Here is a 21970-nt window from a genome sequence, read left to right on the forward strand (position 1 = left end):
CCAACACCCACACGGTGTAGCAAACAGAGGAAATCCGCCTGCCGGGCCCAGACCAGGGTCATCAGGACCACTACAGGGTCCCCCAATGGCAGAGAGCAGGGAGCAAAGCAAGTGCAGGCTCCAGCCCAGTCAGAAGAAGTATCCCCCTATCTCTCTAGGGGGCCCAGCGTGGGGCCCCACCTTGGGAGAGCCCCCCACAGCCCCAGACGAGCTACCCACTACCACCTAGTAGTTCTGTGGATCCCCCCAAACCAGGGCCCCCCAAGGGAGTCCCCATGCTCCAGGCAACCACCTCCTCATCCAGGAGGTGGCAGGGGCCACTCACCCAAGCCAAAGAGGAGAACCCCTAAGAGAAGTGGGGGTCCTCGAAGAGTATTGTAAACATGGCCCAACCAGGCTACCCCATATTGGAGTTTTTGAGAGGCCCGGCACTTGTGGGCAAGGACCAGAACCTGTACCACAGGGACACTGACACCCCCAGGCTCAGAGGTGATCCCCGGCTCATGGTCTTGCCAGAGAACTCAGGGATCCCTCTGCTATAGAGGGGCGCAGGGCCCAGGAAGTCCACAAAGCAGCTGCCATTGCCAAGAGCCTTGGTCCCTGCAGGGATGGGGTAGGGGGCAGAAGATCGGAGGTCCCAACTTCCTTGTACCAAATGTGTGTTTGTGCATGTGTGTGTGTTGGGGTGTATATTGTTGAGGGGTAAAGTGTGTGTGTAATAAGTTAAAGGTATTTTTTACAGTTTTATTGATTTGGTCTTAAAAAATATGGTTATCATGTCATACAAAACTAAAGAGGATAAATAAGCTTAAAGATTAACAATATCCAATGTGAGTCTATTTAAATACTTGAACTGCTGCTCAGTCATTTATATCTGTTGAGTTTTACCACCAAATCCTGATCTGTTGAGTCGTGATAGCAAAGCTCATTATGATAAAACTAACGAGACATGTAGGGGAGCCTGGTCATCATTTGCTTTATTACCGTCATTTTCATTAACAGCAGATAACTGAAGTCTGAAGTAAGGCACAGAGCACTGAACTGCTACTTATTTTCATCTAGTTAAACATTAGCTTTAATAACATATTAACAGCTTTGAAAAGGCATAGATAATGACTTAAGTGGTAACTCTATTTGGATCTGAATTGATCAAAGTGTGGTTTCTAAAGTAAAGTTTTCAATGTTTTAATGCTGGTTTCTAACTGCAGCGCTAATGAAATGAATCCAGAAACCTTTTACTCCTTCACACTGTATGTCGCCAACATAAAATTGAATCCAGGACTCCCCTTAATTTAGCTTCACCTTGAGATGAAAGAATATTTTTCATGTGCAAATGTAAAAAAAATTCAGGCATAAAAGGGTTAAAATTGAACTGAATCTTCAGAGACAACGTGCAGAGGGTTTCTTGGTGAAGCTCATACTTCTCCTGATCCTTCACGTGTGTTTGGTTTGTCTTCCAGCTCAGACTCGAGATGTCATGAAACAGTTTGGAAAGTTGTACGAGCAGCAGTACGCCGTCGCCCTCTTCAACAGCGTCCGCTATGAGATCGAAGGAGGGGGAGGAACACAGCCGCAGCTGCTCCACAGAAAAGTGAGTTGGATTTTTCTATTAATCATTTTTTTCTTAAGAAAAAAAAAAAGCAGCACAATTTATAGAACTTAAAGAAAAATGTGCACATCTTGGCTTCGGTCTGATCATGGTCTACCCATTGACTATGAGAGAACTGGACCGAGTGATTGTGATGTCACCCATTGACAATAGCTGCGTTTTCATTGCACATATGCACAAAACTTTAACAAAATTCTACAAATGTCGAAAAAACAATTCCACAATTACACTATTTCTATTAAATTATAATTATACAAATAAACTAAGGCAGGGAATCCATTACAAAACAAACAAATTAATCGTAAACCAGGAAAAAATTCATTTCAATTGCTTTAATTTTTTTTTTAGTCTCAGTATTTGCCAGCCAATTATTATTGGCGAATAATCACACACAAAATTCAACATTTAGGACATTTATTTTTAATTACTGCCGTTAATCAATTACAAAAAAATCTGATTAATCACACTTTTGTGTTGGGATTAATCACGAATAATCACAACATATTTTACCAGGTAAAATTTATTTGCACAATATGGCACCTGGCCATGGATCAAATAGTCCTTGTTTGTGAAAAAGTGATCAAAACCACAAAATAGCAAGAATAAAGTACTAAAAACTGATTGAATATTTATTTCTTTTGTAAGTGACCAAAGTATGAGTGGGATAATACCAGATAATACCGCTGAGTTGAAGCAAAGGACTGTTTCTTCGATTAATTTGCATTAATACATGTGCGTTATTTATTTATTATTTTTTTATTAATCACGCGCGTTAATGTTCACAGCCCTAAAAAAAAAAAAAAATACATCTCACTTTAAGTCATTCAAAAACATGGTAACAGATGTGAGCAATACTTTCAAAATTAAAATTTCTGCCACAGCACTAGCGCTCATCATAATCTATCAAAGGAGACGTCAGCATCCCATTCAGGCCGTGGAGCGGCTACAGATGAAGAGTTTTGGGGAAATCTTGGTTGGTGTTTTACAACGCTTAAATTTCGAGGAGCTGTGATGCTGTGGGGCCTCTTGTGGTAGCAGTGCAGTCACAGTGAGTCATGCGACTCATTTCATTTGAAGAAAGTGTGACCAGAGCAGTTTCGTGAAATGTGTCATTTCAATAGACCACAAAAACTACCTCCTTCAGATGCAAAAACGTTTTTCGATAAATGCGAGTTTTTTTCTAAATTGACATGTTACCATCAATAAATTATTGCAGATCCAATTTCATAATCAATGGAAACCAGTGGCGGTCCGTGCATTTCAGAGCTGAGCCTTCAGTCTTCCTCTGCCAAAACCATTCCTGTTAATATTAACTCTTATGTTTCTAACACCATCCTGCTATATATGAATATTATTTTATGGAGCAATTCCATCATGAATGGATCATTTAAATGGACTGAATTCATGGTCTTGAAACCTGTTTGTCTGGGAAATGATATTGACCGAAATCCTGCAGTGAAGCTCTCGGTAATGAGCCGCTGCCGTTTGGAAAAGCCATGATGCGTTCAGTGGCGACGTGGAAGTTCTAATTCTGGCCCCCTTCATCACTCAACATTGTCACAAAACTCCATTACCTGGCAAGACAGAACTGCTGGAAGGTTGAAAGTGGCGGACAAATCGTTTTTCCTGTTGAGGCAGGCTAGCTAGCTTCGGTGTTGATCGAAATTGTTTGGAAAAGTCCATCTTAAGAATGGCTTACGCAATAAATCCGCAACTAAATCAACTTTTCCGCCTTCTTCTATCGTTAACTGCAAAACAGCGAGTAATTCAAACAAAAATCAAGTGCGGCTACGTCATCATCTGCCCTCATGAAGCTACAAAGACTAACTCAAATTATGACTGGTTGAATCAACATAAATGCCCTTAGTCCATAGACGTCTATGGTTTAATCAGCAGTTTTTTTATATGCAAAACCGGAAGTGAGGATGGAAGCACAGACTTTCATCAAACTAGTAACAAGTGATGGCTAATAACCAGGAAACACAAACTGATTTAACATCATTTTTCTTGAACACCTCCGTTTGTGCGTTTGTATCTCCCTTTCACTGATTACCTGAGCTTTTTTGTGTTTTTTTAACAAAATCTGATGGAAAGTGCTGCAACTTAAAAAAAAAAAAATAGCACAGCGTTGTTGAGTTTATTCAAAGCGCTAAAGTTGTAATTCATGTGTGTGAAGTTAAAATTAAGAAAACTGGAAAAGCTGAGAACTTAGCAGAAAATGATCCTGAGTTTATGTGACACATTTAGCCTGCCCCTCTGTGGGGTGCAAATAGAACATCAGGGGGGGTTAGTTTTGGGTTTGCTCAGAGTTTGGAGTGTCACATCCCTCCAAGCCCTTAAAATGCATAGAAAACCGTGCTATCATCATATCAGTTTATCCATTTTATCCTTTGATCTGTAAGTTCTATGTTGAATGATCTTCCTGATATCAAGTTTTGCATTTACGGGGCTAGTATAAGCAGTGCACTGGTTTGTGCCCTGTTGAGACTGCATTTATGCTTTTTTTTTCTCTTTGTCAATTTATTTGTCTGTGTTTTTCCAGCATTGGGGTTTTTTTGTTTAAAATGTTTGTTTATTTTATTGTTTTTTTTTTTTTTTGCCTGTATCCGGCCTTGCTGTGTCAGCACTGTGATGTTTGTCCTGTGCCTGTTTTCTTCCTCTAAAGGGGGGGTGATTATTTAATCCCAGACAGGAAACCTGAAAACAGAGTGGGTGGTGTGTATCCTTGAGTCAACTCTCCTCCCTGAATGTTTGGAAACTCCACTTAAGATTTAAGACTCTTGCACAATTCAGGGAAGTTTCATCGTGAAACTTGTCATTCTCACACTCAACTGTGTCATCCACATAACATTTACTGCACACTGTTGCCACCAACAATAGATCGAGCCCAAGCCTCACATGCATCCATGTTTCATGGGAGTCTTCTTCTTGCAGGACCCTCTGGCAGGCCACTGCATCTTCTCTGGAAGTCTCTATCAGTACTTGGAGGAGACGCGAAAATGGAGGAGCCGCTTTGTGTCTGTGGCAAACAGCTACGCTCTCAGTCTGTATGAGAACCAGGCGGTAAGTGAATGTCTTGTGGTCAGAAGAGCCACTGGTTAGGGTTAGCTCAATGAAGGTCAGATTTTTAGTCTGTGGTTGCTGTTTTGACCGAATGTGAAATCATCAAATCATTAGAATTCAAGTTTATCTCAATGTTAAAGATCAACCATCAAATTAAAACACAGGGTTGTGTCAGGAAGGACATCCGGTGTAAAAACCTGTACAAATCAGTCAAAAGCTGATTCCCTGACCGGATGTGCCGACAGGTGAACAAAGTGTATGTTCACCATTACCTTGCCAATACTTTCCAAAAATGAGTCGTATTTGTAAGACTGTTTTCAGTTGTTGGAAAACTCTCATTGGCGAGGGTTTAGAGCTCTGGATCAAACGGTCAAAACATGGACACACAAAGTAAAACAGATTCCATACGACTAAAATTTTCTTTCATCTTCTTGTCCGCTTTGTCCTTTTCGGGGTTGCGGGGGTGCCGGAGCCTATCCCGGCTGCTGATGGGTGAAGGCGGGGTACACCCTGGACAGGTCTCCAGTCTGTCTCAGGGCCTCAATCACACACACATACACTCTCACATTCACACCTATGGGCAATTTAGAGTCACCAATTAACCTATGAAGCATGTTTTTGGACGGTGGGAGGAAGCCGGAGTCCCCGGTGAAAACCCACGCATGCACGGGGAGAACATGCAAACTCCACACAGAAAGGTCCCAGCCGGGATTTGAACCGGGGCCTTCTCGCTGTGAGGCAAGAGCGCTAACCACTGCACCACTATGCAGCAATTTTACATTTTTTCAATTTTGCGTTATCCGATGGAAGCTTTTTGTATTATTGTGGGATGTCCACAGGAACTACAGCTTGGTGGCCATTTTCTTGCAAAGTGTGGGACTGGACAATCTTCCTACAATATGGGAAAAGTAAACTTGTGTTTGACCTCCACATAGTTTACCACACATTTTGCCAGGTTAAGTTACAGCCACAACTGAAGGTTCGTTGACCTTTGACCTTTAGTATGGATATAAATTTCAAACTCCTCTTTGGGATTTCAATCATCTCCTAACTCCTCCAATATCATTTGGAAGCTACGCAGGGAAAAAACATTTTTGGTTTTTACATTTTTAATGGTATAAACGTGTTGAACTTGCTTAAGGTCATTTTCCCTTTTGCTCACTCATGTTTTACAGGAATATTTTAAAATTGAATACAGAGCTAGGGTTAGGGTGGGAATTTTTTATGATGTACAACATGAAAATATTGAGAATGAGAACGTAGTTAACAAAAAAATAAAATAAAACCAAGAGAAAAGCCGTCATTTTGGGGAAAAAGCATTTGATGATGAGAGAAAAGGACCTGACGCAGCCACTCAGTCAATAAGGGCAGGCAAGGGGCGCGGTGCAGGACCGGGGTTGGTAGCCCCCATTGTGCATATAACACCACTCGCAGCTTTGATTTTATTAATTTCAGGAAAATGTTTGAACCACTGAAATGGGAAGTTTGAATTTGAAACATGAGAATTCGGACATCAGAGGAAGTGGGGTGGCCCCACTTCCTCTGATCTCAAACCCACATGAAGGTGTGAAGGAACCTGTCTCAGTTGGACCAAATTAAACCTTGAACCTGATCTGGTTAGACCACTTAAAACTCTCACTGCCAGTCCTGTGGCTGGGAGGGACGCGTCTGTCTTTGCAGGAACTTGTGAGAAAGTTATTGCCGAACTAAGTTCTAGACAGGAAATTGATTTCCTTCAAAATTAAATGATCCCAAAACTATTAAGTGAAAGTTAAAACCTTAAACGTGAAAACTTATACCTACGAATTTAGCAGTTGAGGCTAGTGAGTCTCAGTAAATGGTGATCTTTTTTTAATCTTTCTCAGTGTTGTGACTCACAGCTAACACACACCTCAGCCAATAAAACCTTTAATGCAGCACAAAAGGGTTGACAGATTTGTGAGAAGAATAAATTCTCTCAACCCAAATCTCCAAACCACCATAAAAACGAATAAGGGTTGGCACGGAACCTTAAAGGAAATACCGTCGTGCAGATTCTGCTGTGATGAGTTTCTTTGCTCCAAAGCATCATTTTACTGATGGTGTTAGTATAATGGTGTCAAATAGATTCTAGTTACTCAGATTAAGAAATCTGCAGATATTTTTTGTGAGCAAACAACTCTGAAACTGCTTCATATGTATAAGACACTCTTAAAAGACTTTGGAGTCTCTGGTTTGTTAAATTATTTAAAAGTTTGGAACTTCCGCCATCATCTAACATTAAATATTACGTGTTTCTCTTCCCTCAAACAGGCTCATGACCGGGGGCTCCAGTCGAGAGTTACCATCAACTGTGCCGGGTACAAGGTCCTGTCCTCAATGGAGGAGTACATGGATCTGATCAACAACAGCCTGCCAGGTCGGACAGAAAGTCATCAATAAAAGAACATGAAAATATGTGGCAAAACATACCAAAAATGGTGTCATTTATTGTGATAGTTCATTTCCTGATCCCAGGACTTGACTGTCTACTCTGAAATAGCAAAGGATCACCTGGTAGCTCGGGAGGAGCTGTGCTGCACAGTGAGATGCAAATAAAGCAGCTAACAGATTCAGATTACAAGTCAAATAGGACGTTTGAAGTTCATTGGCTGAAGTTAGAAATAAACCAACACTTGAACTGCTCAGGAAGTCAGTTGAAATGGATGTTAGTCATGCAGGAAACAATGTATTATTTCTATTGTAATAATCGAATCTATATTTTTTTTCATTTAAAAATCTTCATTCCTCAACTGCTTATTTACTGTTCATTTACAGCAAGCTGCATTCTTATGGATGACAAAGTAGTCTTTTTTTTGTTGTTGTCCATCATCTCCATCCCAAAAACGTGTCAGGGTCAGAGGATTCACAGGACATGCCGCTATTCTTCTTTGCAGATTTTTTTAATTTTTTATTAGGGCTGTAAACTTTAATGCCTTAACACACACGACTGATCAAAAATAATGTGTTAATATTTATTAACGCAAATTATTTACACATAGCGAAAAAAGCAGTCTCTTTGCCTCGCAGTTCTGGCTTCCAAGGCGTGCGTTAAAACCATAGACTTAATATATAATGGTTAAAACACTTTTCCGGGTATTATCCCCCTTATACAATGGTCACTTGATAAATTTAAACATTTCAGATGATAAAAATGAAGGAAGGATTTTCTCTCTGGCCTGTTTTTGTTACAAAGATGGATAATTTGCATTCTCTTTCTATTTGTTTTTTGTTGTTCTTGGTCAAAAATAAAAATTGAACAAAAAGGAGCCGCATAGCGTCATATAAATGTAAATGGTTAAAAATTGTGATTAATCACAACACAAAAGTGTGATTAATTCGATAAATTTCTTTAAACGATTAAAAATAAACAATCTAAATGTGGGTGATTTCATAGTGATTATTTACTGTACATAAAATAAGTGGTGAGCATATACTGGGAGCCTAAAAAAACAAAAAAAACAAAAAAACCACAATAATCGTGATTAATCGCGATTAATTTTTTTCCAAGCTTGCGGTTAATTAGTTAAATATTTTTAATTGATTCCCGGCCCTATTTTTGATTAGTCTTTGTCGGATTTGTTTCAGATAAAAGTGCCTCCGAATGAGCAGCTGTTTGAGCTACATGATTTTCATAGATGCCATTTTGTCTAGCATCACTCTACAAAACAGCAAAGTATTACAAAGAAAATAAAAAAACAGGGGTATAAATATACATCTTGCAGAAAATAAAAAGAGAATTATAATTTGCTTTCTTTCTCTTTATGCACACCACAAAAATCCCAAAACAGCTCAAGAATATGAATTTTTCTTTGATCATTTTTCCTCAATTTACACATAAACTCTACAAGTCCTTCCCCAGTTCTCCCCCCAGATACTCCCAAGTCTTTATATATAGTTTCTATTCACAAAATCACCGCGTCCCTTTGGCGTCCTCCTCCATTAAGGCGAAAGCATCTAAAGTAGACACGCAGGTCATCAACGTTCCGCCTGCAGGTTGCAAAAACATGGCTTACTGGATCTGTCCAGTGACAAAGCATGGAAGGTCTCACCCTATAGTAGATAGATTTCCATCCACCATCACAGTTGGTACTCTTCACCAATGGCTCGGTAATCCTTAACAGCTCTGCATCTGTCAGTGTTATATGTGTGGCTCACTCAGGAATCCTCACTCAGCTCAGGCCTCTCACAGCTGATTTCCAGGAGACTATCCTCTCATTTGTAATGTTTGTAATCAGTCTGGCACCTGGGTGACAGGAAGTCCCCAAGTAGCCATATTTGTAGTCCAGTATGACAGGAAGTCCCCCAGGTAGCCATGTTTGTAGTCGGGTGTGACAGGAAGTCCCCAGGTAGCCATGTTTGTAGTCCAATATGACAGGACGTCCCCAGGCAGCCATGTTTGTAGTCCAACACCATTGATTCAAACATAAACCCAGAGAACAACAAAACATACAGGACCATTTTAACCAGGGTTATCACATGGAAAGCCATTTATGAATGCTTATTTTTTCATCAGTAAAAAGACATTCCTGTTCAAATTTAATAAACATATATGTTGCAATGCTACAGTCTTCAACCAGGTCCTCTTGCTTTCAACAATCTCATTCCTGATTGGCAAGAGTGGTTTCCATAGAATTGTTGACTCAGGACGGATAGGACCAATCACTGCTTACTGACTTCATCTGGCTCCAATATGGCATCTGTATTATGAAAAAATGGTGACTGAATTGATCTCATTTGGCTGGAGCCAGAAGTAAACCATTTTCAATGGGTGACGTCACTCATTCGGTCCAGTTCTCAGTCAATGGTCTTTATAGCAAACGTGTTTAAAAGCAAGCCAAACCAGATGTATTTATTACACTTTTAACACAAAAGTGTCCAAGATGTAACGTTACACCTTAAACTTTTGAGACGGTCTCACCTGATCAGGTAATTCTGGTGATGGGGCTTCATTATTTATCCAGCGTGTTTAACATAACATTACTCCATCTTTAACTGGAACCCTCTTTATGTTCATTACAGAGTAAAAACCGAGATTTTTATGAATATGTTGGCTGAGGAAAAACTGCAAAATGAATGTTCACATAGAAGAAAAATTCATTACACCCATCCCGAAAACCCAGAATACATGATGGTGGTAATGGTTCTTATGGAGGCTTTTATTTTGAAAAGAAATGCAGCCTTTCCTCCTTTCTTGTATAATGCAGAGTTGACACTACATTGAAGTTACTGTTACTGTGAAGTGAGACCTCAGCAAAGACTGGGACAGGGGGCTGTGGGGGGGTCAGGTCTGCCTGCAGCTTCAGATTTCACAGAATTCCATGTCGACTGAAATGAAAGGACAAGATTTCCTCTATGTTTTTGGGAAAGTCGTGTGATTCTTTCACATGTTCCTCACAGCCTGTTTCACATGTTGCAGATGTAAAGGCCAAAGTGGGAACCAGTCCATTCATCAAGTTAGACAACAAGTTTCCCCTCATCCTGTGGCACCCGTACGCTCGCCACCACTGCTTCTGCGTGATGACGGAGAAGGAGCAGAAGAAGTGGCTCGCCGTGCTGCGGGACTGTGTCAGACACAGCAACAACGGTACGACACAAAAGACGCACAAAAACACCGTCAGGCCCACAAAGAGGAGTGTTACCTCCGCCCTCCTCTTCTTCAGCTGCTGATGTGGGTGTGTGAATTTATACTGTCAAGCCTTTAAATGCCACCTGAGTGAGCTGTGAATGAAGGCTGCGGCACAAATGGCGTGGAGTTATGTACCGTGTTCTCATCCGGCTCTGGTTACAGTGTGTTGTCATTGTGAGAAACGTCAGGTATTTTGCTCATCCCAGTTTATGAGCTGACACTCCGGTACAACGGTGCTTTCTGTTTTGACGTGTCACAGCATACTCTGCTTGTTTACAGAGAAAATTATCTCATTGCACAGATGCTTGAAGCATGAAATCCAAAGCAAATTGAGGTGGTAAAAGGAAAGTGAGTTCTTTTAGAAGAATGAAGATGTAAAACTTGATAAACAGTTTCGGTTTCTTAACTAGACGTTCATGTTTTTTACCCATTTCTCATGTCATAGCTGGTGATGGTTGGAAGTAGCAAACAAATGGATCTCCATGGCCTCCCAAACTGTTGTAGAACTGGTTGGTGGAGTTTGAAATTAATTTTGAATGGATCTGTCATTCCTGCAGCGTGCTAAAAGCCTCTGACCTCGGGTGTTATAGGAGGTGTTCAGGCATGGCCCGACTGTGGGCTGAAACTGCCACTTTTCTCCTCCTCGCAGATCTTTCTGGAGTGAGCGATGCGTCAGTGTTTGGAGATGCTTCTGTTTTGGAGACAGTTTTACAGCCTTTACAGATGCCAGTTTAATGAGGGTGGGAACCTATTTCTGATACGTCTTTTCTTGTTCAAAAGTGACTCATGTGTCATTGTTTTGATCCATTGAAGGAGGAGACGTGCTGGAAGAACTCCAAGGTTGATGAAAAGCTTTTGTCTCACCTGCTTGTCTTTGGTATTTGTGAAGTCAAAAAGGTTTCTGATTGGTCCTGACTAGAACACTTTGAAGAACTACTGTCTTTGAACTGCTCTAATCTGGAGGAACAACACATTCTCATTCCCTAGTCGTCACTTTTTGACGTTTTGGGTGTACCTAATTCGTTGTTTTAGACATGCTGGCTGTTCGTAAAATCAAGGGTCCGCAACCCTCGGGGGTCGGCACCGGACGTGGACTGGTCTTCAGGACATGGCTGGTACCAGTACCGGTACCCTTCTACCTCTTCTGTTATAACCCTGACCTGGCACCGGACACGATACCAAATGCATCACATCTGGTCCTTAGGATATGGCTGGTATCAGAACCGGTGCACTAACCCAAATCTGACAGCTGGATGCGATACCAGATGCGGTACCGCACACGGACTGGTCCTCAGGAGATGGCGGTTACCAGTACCAGTAGGTCAGTACCCTAACCTGGCACCAGACGTGATACCAGATGTGTTCCCCTATTGACCCGGTTCCCGACGCGGCACCCAACGCAAACTGGGCAAACTGGTACTGTGTTGGGGTACCAGACAGGTACTGGACCGGTGCCAGTTCGCGGCCCGCAGGTTGGAGACCCGTGATTTAATGGAAACAGCCAGCACGTCAACAAAAAACGAAAAGTTGGGGACACACAAAACGTCAATTTTTGACACGGGGGGCTCTTAGCCGAATGTCAATATGTGACACATTGGGAGTGAGAATGTGTTGAGAGGAAGCCCCATGAATGAATAAATGAGTCTGTTTCACAGCAGGTGAATAACATGAGAGTCAAAAAGCATGAAGTGTTTTTTTAATTGTGATTATTCAGTTTTTAGCCAAAATCTAAAAACCTGTCATTTTCTAGGATATAGTTAGTGCAGAGCGGCAAGAGGTCATTAGAAATTGCATTGGTATGAAGTTAGCCCCTCCCCACTTCCTGTCACCTATGATTATGTGCTCTTCCACTAACTTACAGCCCCCGCACAACCCCAACCTAACAACTAAAATGGTGAGCAATAATGGAGCTATCTAGTCGTACAGTTTTGACCCAGATTCCAGCTCAGACGAGGAAAACAAAGACGTTCATGGATCTGTTTATCTGCAAGTGAAAGCATCAGAATAGAGTGGAGCAGTGAGCTTGTGACCCACTGTACTAACTTTGTCATTCACAACTATGAGCTCATTCAAATTGCATTTTTTATGTGCTCCTAATTGACAACTAGACCCAGTAATCACTGAATGCCTCACGATACAATACGCAATACGTGGCTCACAATATCGATGATATCGCTACACAGTGATAATTGGTAAAAATCATCTTTAGTAACTCACGATATCTAGAACACGTTTTTTAGGAAAATATATCCCCATTTATTTTTTAGCTTGTACACAATTACAATAAACAACTTGGATCTTATTTTGTGCAACAAATAATACACTTTTATGGAAGTCAGTAATACTATGTCTTTTCCAAGCATTGACACCAATCGAGTTTGAATAATCTGTACAATTCAGTATTAATAATAGTGAAAATGAACATCAGTGCCACTACTTAGTGCAAAATTGTTGTAAACAACAGAACAAAAGTTAAATAATTCAAGTTGCCGCGAGACACATTGGTGCCCGACAGGCTGTTTTGGATCTACCTCTATCTACCTCCAAAGGAACGTCTCACCAAAGGATGATGAATATAATGTTTTACAGCCTCTTTAAATGAAGATAAAAGATCCATACTTGGTGAGAACCTCTTTCAGGACTAAATATATAGATATATTGCAAAAATGATATTTTAGCAAACCCCTATTCACATCAAATCAATCTTTATTTATAGAGCACTTTTCTAACGATTGTTGCTCAAAGTGCTTCACATTAAAAACATTTTTAAATTTAAGAGCCAAGGAGCAAGACAAAACTCATATAAAAAAAGAAGTTGGGATATTAAAAATCCCATGCAACCATCCATCCATCTATCCATCCATCAATAATAACCCATTCGATCCATTTCAAGGCCATGGGGCTGCCAGAGCTTAACCTGGCTACTATTGGGTGAAGGCGGAGTCCACTCTGCACAGGTCGCCAGCCTGTCGCAGCTCATGCATGAAGAGAACATGCAAACTCTACGCAGAAAGGTTCCCGGCAGCTGATTCAAAATGAATAAAGAAATACTCCAAAATTATATGTCAGATGTGTCATCCACCATCAGAAAAATGCTACAAGAACATGTTAAAAACGGGTCTTAACATGTGCTAGGCAAGAGATGTCTGTCCTCTCTGGAGTGATGTGACCTTGTTCTGGTGAGGGGCTTTAAACAGAACTCTGTCTTTAGGAGAACAGTTTCAGTGCTTCAGACCCCTCAGGAGACAATTCTGATGTTATTTCTGTGGCGTGAAAGGCAGATGAAGAATGGAGAACACTTGCAGAAACGTTTGACAGGGGCTTTCTCCACCCAATGAGATTCTGACTTCAGTCCATGAGCCAGACATCAACCGGTTTTCATATGAAGTCCAGAAGAGGTAGACAGACTTTTGGGGCTCTAAGATGATGATCTCCCTGACCTGCTTCTTCTGCTGTTAGCAGTCGTGGATTTGGTACTGCATGCGACCGTGTCTGGAGCTCGTATAAGAACTAAAGGCTTTTTCTGTGGTTCAAACGCTGAAGCTCCATGCAAAGCAGTTCTGCAGAAGAACACAGCAGTGTCAGCTGGCTCTGATAACCGAAAACCACAGATAAAACGTTTACAGGGGGGATTTAAATTCACTTAATCGCTTTTTGTTATAAGCTCTCCAATAAAACATGGAGCTCCTGCTTTGCATCACTTTAACAGCATGTTTTGCAAAGTTCTCTGCTAATCAGCATCTGGTCCTCACGCCAGCACAGCAGGAAGCACATGTGGAAGGTTTTACCTCATGAACAGAGCTTCAGGGTTTACTCATCAGTTCTGCTTCTGAACTCCAGGAATGCAGCAGAGAGTAATAATAACTACAGATAATATTTGAGTAACCACGGGTAGAGTCCTGTTTTATTTCTGTTCCTCTCAGCTGTTTCCACGTTCTTCTTTTTAATGACTAATTTTTACCAAACAGCTCACAGCCAGCAACTGCACTTGATTCAACATTGTGATGAATATTCCAATGGTAACATCTGATCTGAATGCTGATGTAAAAGCTGCCAGATGTCTATTAGAAACAATAACAGAGGAGAAACATGAAGTACACTATATTATTTATATCATGCATACATATACATTAAGAAATAATACATTTTCTGCCTGAAGAGATCTGTGAATGCTGATTTCTTAGGATTTTAAATAGTATTAATATGAATTATTAAAAAATCAGCTACTTTTTTAGATTGAAATCAGCTGATGAAGTGATTGCCTTAAGTTGCATTCACACCATGCCCCACATGCCCCACCCTTTTTTCGCTGCGTGGCGTATTCGATGCTCACCGCCTGCCTGAGCTTGACGCTGCGGCTGCATGTGGGAGGAGCTACCAGCTAATGTTTTTAGGATGATTGTTATGAGGAACGGTGTCTTAGAATGTATGGAAGACATAGATGATGTTGATAAATAAATAAGGTTAATTTATTGTGAAGAGTTGTACAAAAACATCGGTAATCATGTCTCCATGTTTGGGTTTATCTGGGGGCTTTGGGTATATGACAGCTTCTGCCTTGGTGTTTCTGTGTCTCTGTGACGTAGTTTGAAGGCACTGTCAAGGATAAATCTGAGGGGTGAAAAATAAAATCAGTGGACCTTTTTCAATTTTTTTTTTTTTTTAATGTCTCGATGAGGCCTGAGCCGGCAGCCTCTGGACCCCACGGCGGCTATCTGTCTGCCGGCATATTGGGCGGGTGAGCTCCGCCGCGGAACTGAAAGCCCGTGATCTGCTCCAAAGTAGCCGGATGAGCTCTGGTAACCCCCTGGCTCCAGCAGGTTAAGGAAATAGATGGAAGTTCTGGACAAAAACGCTTGCTTTGGATTAATATTCTTCCCGCTGATCGAGTCACTGAAAACGTCACATGCCTAAAGCTGAGTTCCTGATTGGTAGATGCGACACAGCAACTTGTCAAACTTCAGTTATTTAAATTTTGGCCACAGCGCCCAATTAGTGCCTCGTCGCTCAAATCAAGCTGATTCCAGACCCCCGTCACTTAAACTGCGCTGTGGGACTTCAGATCGACTCAATTTGTGTCCATTCCATTGACTTAACATTGAAACTGGGTGCCTCTGGACGAATTGCATTTGGTGTGAATGGACCTTTATTGTGTTGTCTCTCCTCCCCTTATGGGTGGACATCAGCTGTTTTCTGGCAAAAAAATGGCAAACCTGTACAGGGCTTACAGGTGGCCTGCACTAAATAAGATTGTAGACCGCTCTGAGTTAGAGGGTCTGTCGCGTCATTTCAGAGCTGTAACAAGTATCTGAGCTCTCGGATCTCGCGATCTTCTCCCGAAAATTCGAGTCCTAAAATTTGTGACCCCCAAGATGACTGATTCATGATCTTTGTAAATACAGTAGAGTGTCATAAAATATTTATTGCTCTGGAATACAGAATAATGTTGGATTTTAAAGCCGAATGTGCTGTGCGACTGTCACCAGAAGTAAACAAATCTTCAAAATTTAATGTCATTAAAGCTTCCTGTTTTCAAAGTAAGACTAGCGAGAGCTTCTTTATCCACTCAAAAAATGAGACTGAAGTTCCACTCACTGACTTAAATTCTGAAAGAAAAAAAAAATTACCCCTAACATCGGAGCTTTAGCTCCAGTTTAGATTGTTTTGGTTATGATAACTCTTCAACAGTTTGACACAATTGAAGCAATTCTAGCAGAATTTGGTACAAAACTGTGTTTTGTACTCAGAATCATGAAACTATTGTGGACTTAAAAAAAATCCTTTTTATAAGAAGTATTTTTCTTTACAAATTCAGTTTAAATACCTTCGATTTTTTGAAACAAATGTGAAGGCTGCTGTATATCATCCACATCTGTTCTATTTTGATTTATTTTGCTGCACTAAAATGTTTGTTTCTCAGTTGTAGCTATTCAGTTATCTGTTATTTAAAATAGTCAGAAAAGTAAGCAGTGACATTTTTTCAGAGAATACCGGAAAATATACTTTATTGTTGGATATCGTGATATAAAATATTTTATATCACGATATACATTTTTTTCCAGTACTCTGAACCCAGTAGAGCAGAGATGGTGATGCACATTTTTTGCTACAGGCATGCTGCAGATGACAGATTGTAAAAAAAAAAAAAACGTAAAAAATAGTTATTTTAGCCTTACAAATACTTTGCTATACACTTATCACGCACAACAGGGGTAGGGTCCATTTTCATGACATCCCTTTAGATGCAGCTTGTCCTTTTTATGACCCTCCACGGGCCCGGACAACCCAAAAACCTGCAGCACCCGTACATTTTAACCTTGGTACAGGCGCATGACACAGTGCACAGCTGAGCACAGCTCTCCAGGGATGACCATGTTCACTCCAGCATTCTGGAGACAACAACTAAAAATTGCAACCTTAGGTAATATCATTTTATAAAGTGTCCCCAGATGGCTAAATGGAACAGAAATGGTGAGGAGGACTTGAGATGATCCTTCTAAAAGGTCATTGTGCTGGGGGAGGGGGTGGAGGAGGATCTGTGATAACATCTAAATATTAGTCAACAAAAGCAACTGAAGTTTCCATCAGGACCTCCTGGATTAGATGTCTGCGAGCGATAGCGAGTCTCAGTCTGACTTCAGAGTGACAGATCCATTTGAGGAATTCACACGGCAGTGGGAGTAGAGACCATGTGACCGAGAAAGATTTCATTTAACCTAAAATTGTGGTTCTAGTGCATTTCACTAAACACTGAAAACACTTTCAGAGAGAAACGTTTGTGGATGTGAAAGGAAATCCTGCAACTTCTGCAAGCAGAGTGTGGTGGGGAAGGCAGGGAGGGAAATGCCTCAAATGTAAAGACTGTGGTAAGTGCTGCCACATGTTCTAATAATACACACTGCACACACACACAGGGAGTGTTCGGAGGTTTCCAGGCCTGGCAGAGCAGAATGTCAGAAACCATCCCTTTTGCTCCCAGAATTATCCTGAATCCACATTTTAAGCCTCAAAAGTACAGTCACTGTTAGATCGTATTCATATTTTTCACGACACATTAGTTTTAAAGGATGATAAGGTAAAAAAATTACCAAAACATTAGAGTCCAGTGTGATACTGTGCTTGTAAAGCCTGTTTTCGTGCACACAAGGGGACAGGCTATGACCTGGATGATGATGAATCTACCACAGCTAAGGCATTTGAATGTTGTGGCGTTGGTTGATCCCTTTTTTAAAGAGTGATCTCAGATGTAGCTTAAAGTATTGAGGACCGATCTGATGTTTTCGTCATGAATATGTAGAAACATCAAAAGGAAACGACGCCCATAAGAGGTGCAGCTTCTCTTCCAGCCTCTGAAGGCTGAAGAATCCATTCTTTGAAAGTTCAGTTTGATGTCTCATGATTTTGATCCACAACTTTCAGACCGGCTAGATCACTTTTCTGCTTATCCTATTTATTCATCTGCTTTCCATTTCTCTGAAGCATAGCCTTGATAAGAATGTTAGTGAATTATCTTTTTAAAAAAGACAACGCTAGGTTCACACTGGACGCAGAAGCGCTGTGAAATGCAATGCGTTCAGCACTGGCTCTCTCCTGCAAGTCACATCAGACACGCATGTTTCCATTAAGGTTGACAGGCGCCTCTGCCAGAGCTTTTTTTGTTTTTGCCATTATGAGTAAATAATAACCTAAAAATATTACCCATGTTTCTGCTAAGAACGGCTCTCTGCCTCTCTCTTGTTGTTTTTTTACACCCAAAACCCAGCCCAACATCTGTCTGCGTGTGTTGCGATTGTGTATTAATTTTCATCTCTACAGTCTGTTTAGATACAAAAACATCATCACATTTGTCAATCGCGGTGTTTTATTGTGAAAAAAATTGGTTATATTTTGAAAATAAAGCAGATTTTCTCTTGTATCTTGATGTAACTTCCTGCCAGAATTGACGCAGATCGCACACAAAATAGACCAAATGCTAATACAATCCGCTGCACGGCGCGAGCCCTCTGCGGAGGAAGGGCGCTGAATGGGAGGAGCCTTCGTTCTGCGCCGCTTCCGCGTCAGTGTGAACCAGGCGTAAAAATGTCCTTGTTTTGGCTGAAATCTTCTTCTTTGTAATGTTTGATCATTTTGCTCTGCAAAAATTAAACCTTTAAAAAAAGAACTCAAATTTGATATTGAACAAATACAATACAATAACCATAAACATGTCTAACATTACCTGTTCACTCATTGTCTTTGGTCAAGTTTAGACTAGAAGTAAAACAAACTCTTTTGGTTCAAATCTATACAGTTTTAAACATAAAAAGCTTCTAAATAAAATGATAAATTACAATAGTATAAGACCTTTTTTGACTGATTTAGGACCAAAAATGTCCCTGATTCAACTACAATAAAGTTTTCTCCACTGAATTTAATTTTGACTGAAGAACTATCCTACAGTCTGTTTTGGTGGTTTCGTTCTTCAGCTGGAAGATGACAAACTGCTCATCAGTAGTCTGGTCGCTCTTCTTGCTTCTACTTCCCAGCTGTGAGTCTAAATTCAGGATCCAGAGAGTTGTCATTAAAAACACACGAATAAGCGCTAGCTTCAAGCATGACTGGTCCTCCCATCCCCCATTTGGAGTTCTTGGTAACTTCCTGCTTTTGTCAGCATCCTGTGAGTCACAAGCAGAAGGAAAAGATGCTGCTGGTGCTTCTGGTGTTGTTGGTGATACTGGTTCTGGTCCCATTGGTGCTTCTGGTGTTGTTGGTGGTACTAGTTCTTGTGTCGTTGGTGCTTCTGGTGTCAGTGCTACTGGTTCTTGTACCGTTTGTGCTTCTGCAATTGTTGGTGCTACTGGTTCTTGTACCATTGGTCCATCTGGTCCCATAGGTAATGCTGGTGGTTGGTGTTTCTGGTGCAGTTTGTGCCGTTGATGCTGCTTGTCGTTCATGCTCGTCCGTCTGTAAAACAGAAAATGTCTTCGCTCTCTGCACCAGCTGTTGAGATGCCAAAGGAAGAACAGTTTTAATAGATATGAGGATTCGTCCAGTTTATTGCTGATGGGATGCAGCTGAGCAAAGGACAAAGTCTGCTTTAAATGTATTTTTATAACTTCAGTGCACAAAACAAAACATTCCTGAAACGTTCTGAGCTGCATTCATTGTCCTGTCAGTAAAATGACTCCTGCTGTCCAATGAGTCAGCTTTGTTCTGTTTGCAGGGAGGATACAGCTGAGTGAGGTCCGTGCACAAACGGAGACTGTATGTTCCACTGGTAAAACTAATGTCAAACTGTCCACAGAGGAGTTTGAAGTGTCATGGAGAATGTGAAACAAAAGCACCCGGCCTGCCTTTGTGTGTTCCAAACTGATCCTCACACCTGGGGGCTCTCATTGAAGCAAACTGGAAAAAAACTGTAGAGCTTTTTCAGAACAGTTCAGGAAGTAGAGATCATTTGAGGACAGCAGGATGGGATGAAGTTTTCATCTGGTACGTGGGTTTTATTTGCTGAGTTAGAGTAGAGGAACAGGAAAAAGTTTATCAGAACACCAAAGGAACAGGCTGTGTTTTCTCAAAGCAGAAAAGAGTAAAGATACGATCATCCATTACTCAGTATGTTGACTGAAAGGTGCTTTTACCCCGAGGCTCTTCAAAGATCAAAGTTTGAGTTTTTAACAAACCTTCCTGCAGTTTAATCATTTTGTTTTATTGTGGATGCAGATTATGTGCTTTTGTTTTCTAAAGTTGGGCCTCTTTCTATCACTTTTACATTGATGTGAATTACTTGATTCGACTTGAATGATCTTCAAAAGAAAAAAAAGGATGTAGGGATGTAAGAAATAAAGCATGAAAACAGAGAAAAGGAAAGTTAAACACCAAACAGAAGAAATATATTGGGATTGGTTTATTCCAAGCAATCCAAACAAAAAATGTAGAGTGTTTCTTTGTTTATCGCAGGAGTTATGCGCTAAAAAGAATGCAATGGGTGACATGCGCAGAACTACATTTTTTTTAAGGCTGTGAAACTCCTCGCTACACACTTTTCGTCTGATTGTGATAGAAGATTTATGTAGATTTGTGGAGCTGTACAGGAGACATGGCTAAAAGGAGATTCATTGACAAGGTCAACAACCAATCACTAAGAACAACAGTTTTTTTTTAAAGAATGATGGCACTAAAAAGAAATCTGTGGAACAGCAAAAGATGAACCCCATCACAGTGAGGGAGTACTGCATAGTCTGGGTGAATGCTTGATCATGATTGGCTGCCAGGTTGTCTGCTTTGCTTTGAACAGTTCAGCGTGTCCCTCATAAAGCAACGTTGCACTTCTTTATACCTCTTGTTACACATTGATATTTTAACCATGGCAAATTGGCTCTTGACTGTATTGTAAATAGTTTTCTTGCTCTATTCTTAATCTCACTGTGTTGTAAACTTGATGATAGGAGCTCTGCTGTAAATGCAATTTTCCTCTGGGATAAATAAATTACTCTGATTCTGATATAATAATATAAATCATAAAAATATTTTGATTCTTATACATAAATTACAGAACACATTGAATACATCAGATGTAATGATTGTCTGTTGATTAATTGTTTGAACTTGAGGGAGAGAAATGTAATTTATGTAATCTAACTATAAGTACAAAAAAAAAACAGTAACAGTTCCAACAACTCAAAATACAGTGTTCCTTCACTATAACACGGTTCACCTTCCACAATCTCAGAGATTTCTAATTTTTTTCTTCTTTGCATTGTTTTCTGTGTCCTGATTGGCTGTTGACCTTGTCAATCAATTTCCTTTGTGGTGTGTTTCCTGTACCGATATACATGCAGATTTATTTTTCTTGGAAGGAGACTTTGACCTCTTGAGACCTGGCGTCCACATACATTTCATGTTATTTTACCACAGAAGTTAATTCTGCTTAACTGGTCCCTGTGACTATGTGTGGAGGGTTAGCTCAAATATTAACTTGGGTCTTTAAACAAGAGAGAAAAGTGTGAAAATATTCATGTCTGAGAAAAGTCTACAAAGTGTGCAGGAGTGTCACAGCCTTAAAACATCTATATCTAGAATAATTGCAAAATCTAAAGATGAATACTTTACGTTTAGAATCTAACTCTCACAATAATGAGAAAACTATACTATGAAAACAGTAAGAATGAAGCTTTGCACTGTTCACTGTAGTTGTGGATGTGGAGGAGTTTGTTGGAGTTGGAGCTTTGCTGCCTCTAAATCTGATGTGATGAAAAGTCCATCTACATCTTTACTACTTCCATTCTTCTTGTCCCTGATTGGCTCAAACATCTTTGTGTTCTTTCCCATGACCCATGTTGCCTGAAAAAATGTGACTTCTCAGCACTTCTCTGTTCTATCTTTTCCTGTCTCTTTCGTTGTGTGTGAATTGCTGTTTGCTTGGTGTTTTTCATATGGGGGGGCATCAGACTGACTCTGTTGTCTTCACACAGGTCTGCCAGAGGACTGCATCGTTCAGACACCAGCCTTCACCGACTCTGTGAGGCTCTACAGACAGGCCAAAGGACACTACGGCACCTGGGATATGATGTGTGGAGCGCCGCCTCAGGTCAGGGTCTCAGACGCCACAGCCCAGCTCAGGGGCTCAGGTCCAGTCTGCTCTTCCTCACAGGATCCGGCCAAAGCCTTAG

The 21970-nt window shown here is 40.7% G+C and overlaps 1 protein-coding gene and 1 long non-coding RNA gene across 2 annotated transcripts in view; one reads left to right on the forward strand and one right to left on the reverse strand.

Moving 5' to 3' along the window:
• LOC112136146 overlaps positions 1–9011 on the reverse strand; it is a 24299-nt gene extending 15288 nt beyond the window's left edge. The window contains exon 1 of the long non-coding RNA XR_002917286.2: positions 8743–9011. This is a non-coding gene — a long non-coding RNA (uncharacterized LOC112136146). The remainder of the gene's footprint in view (positions 1–8742) is intronic.
• The window catches only part of niban2a (niban apoptosis regulator 2a), a 43641-nt gene that overhangs the window by 12881 nt on the left and 8790 nt on the right, over positions 1–21970 (forward strand). The window contains exons 2-6 of the mRNA XM_024257740.2: positions 1461–1591; positions 4544–4672; positions 6965–7070; positions 10110–10277; positions 21773–21888. Coding sequence (XP_024113508.1) covers positions 1461–1591; positions 4544–4672; positions 6965–7070; positions 10110–10277; positions 21773–21888 — 650 coding nt within the window. The remainder of the gene's footprint in view (positions 1–1460; positions 1592–4543; positions 4673–6964; positions 7071–10109; positions 10278–21772; positions 21889–21970) is intronic.

Source organism: Oryzias melastigma, linkage group LG12 (assembly GCF_002922805.2).
Source record: "Oryzias melastigma strain HK-1 linkage group LG12, ASM292280v2, whole genome shotgun sequence".
Taxonomy (NCBI): Eukaryota; Metazoa; Chordata; class Actinopteri; order Beloniformes; family Adrianichthyidae; genus Oryzias; species Oryzias melastigma.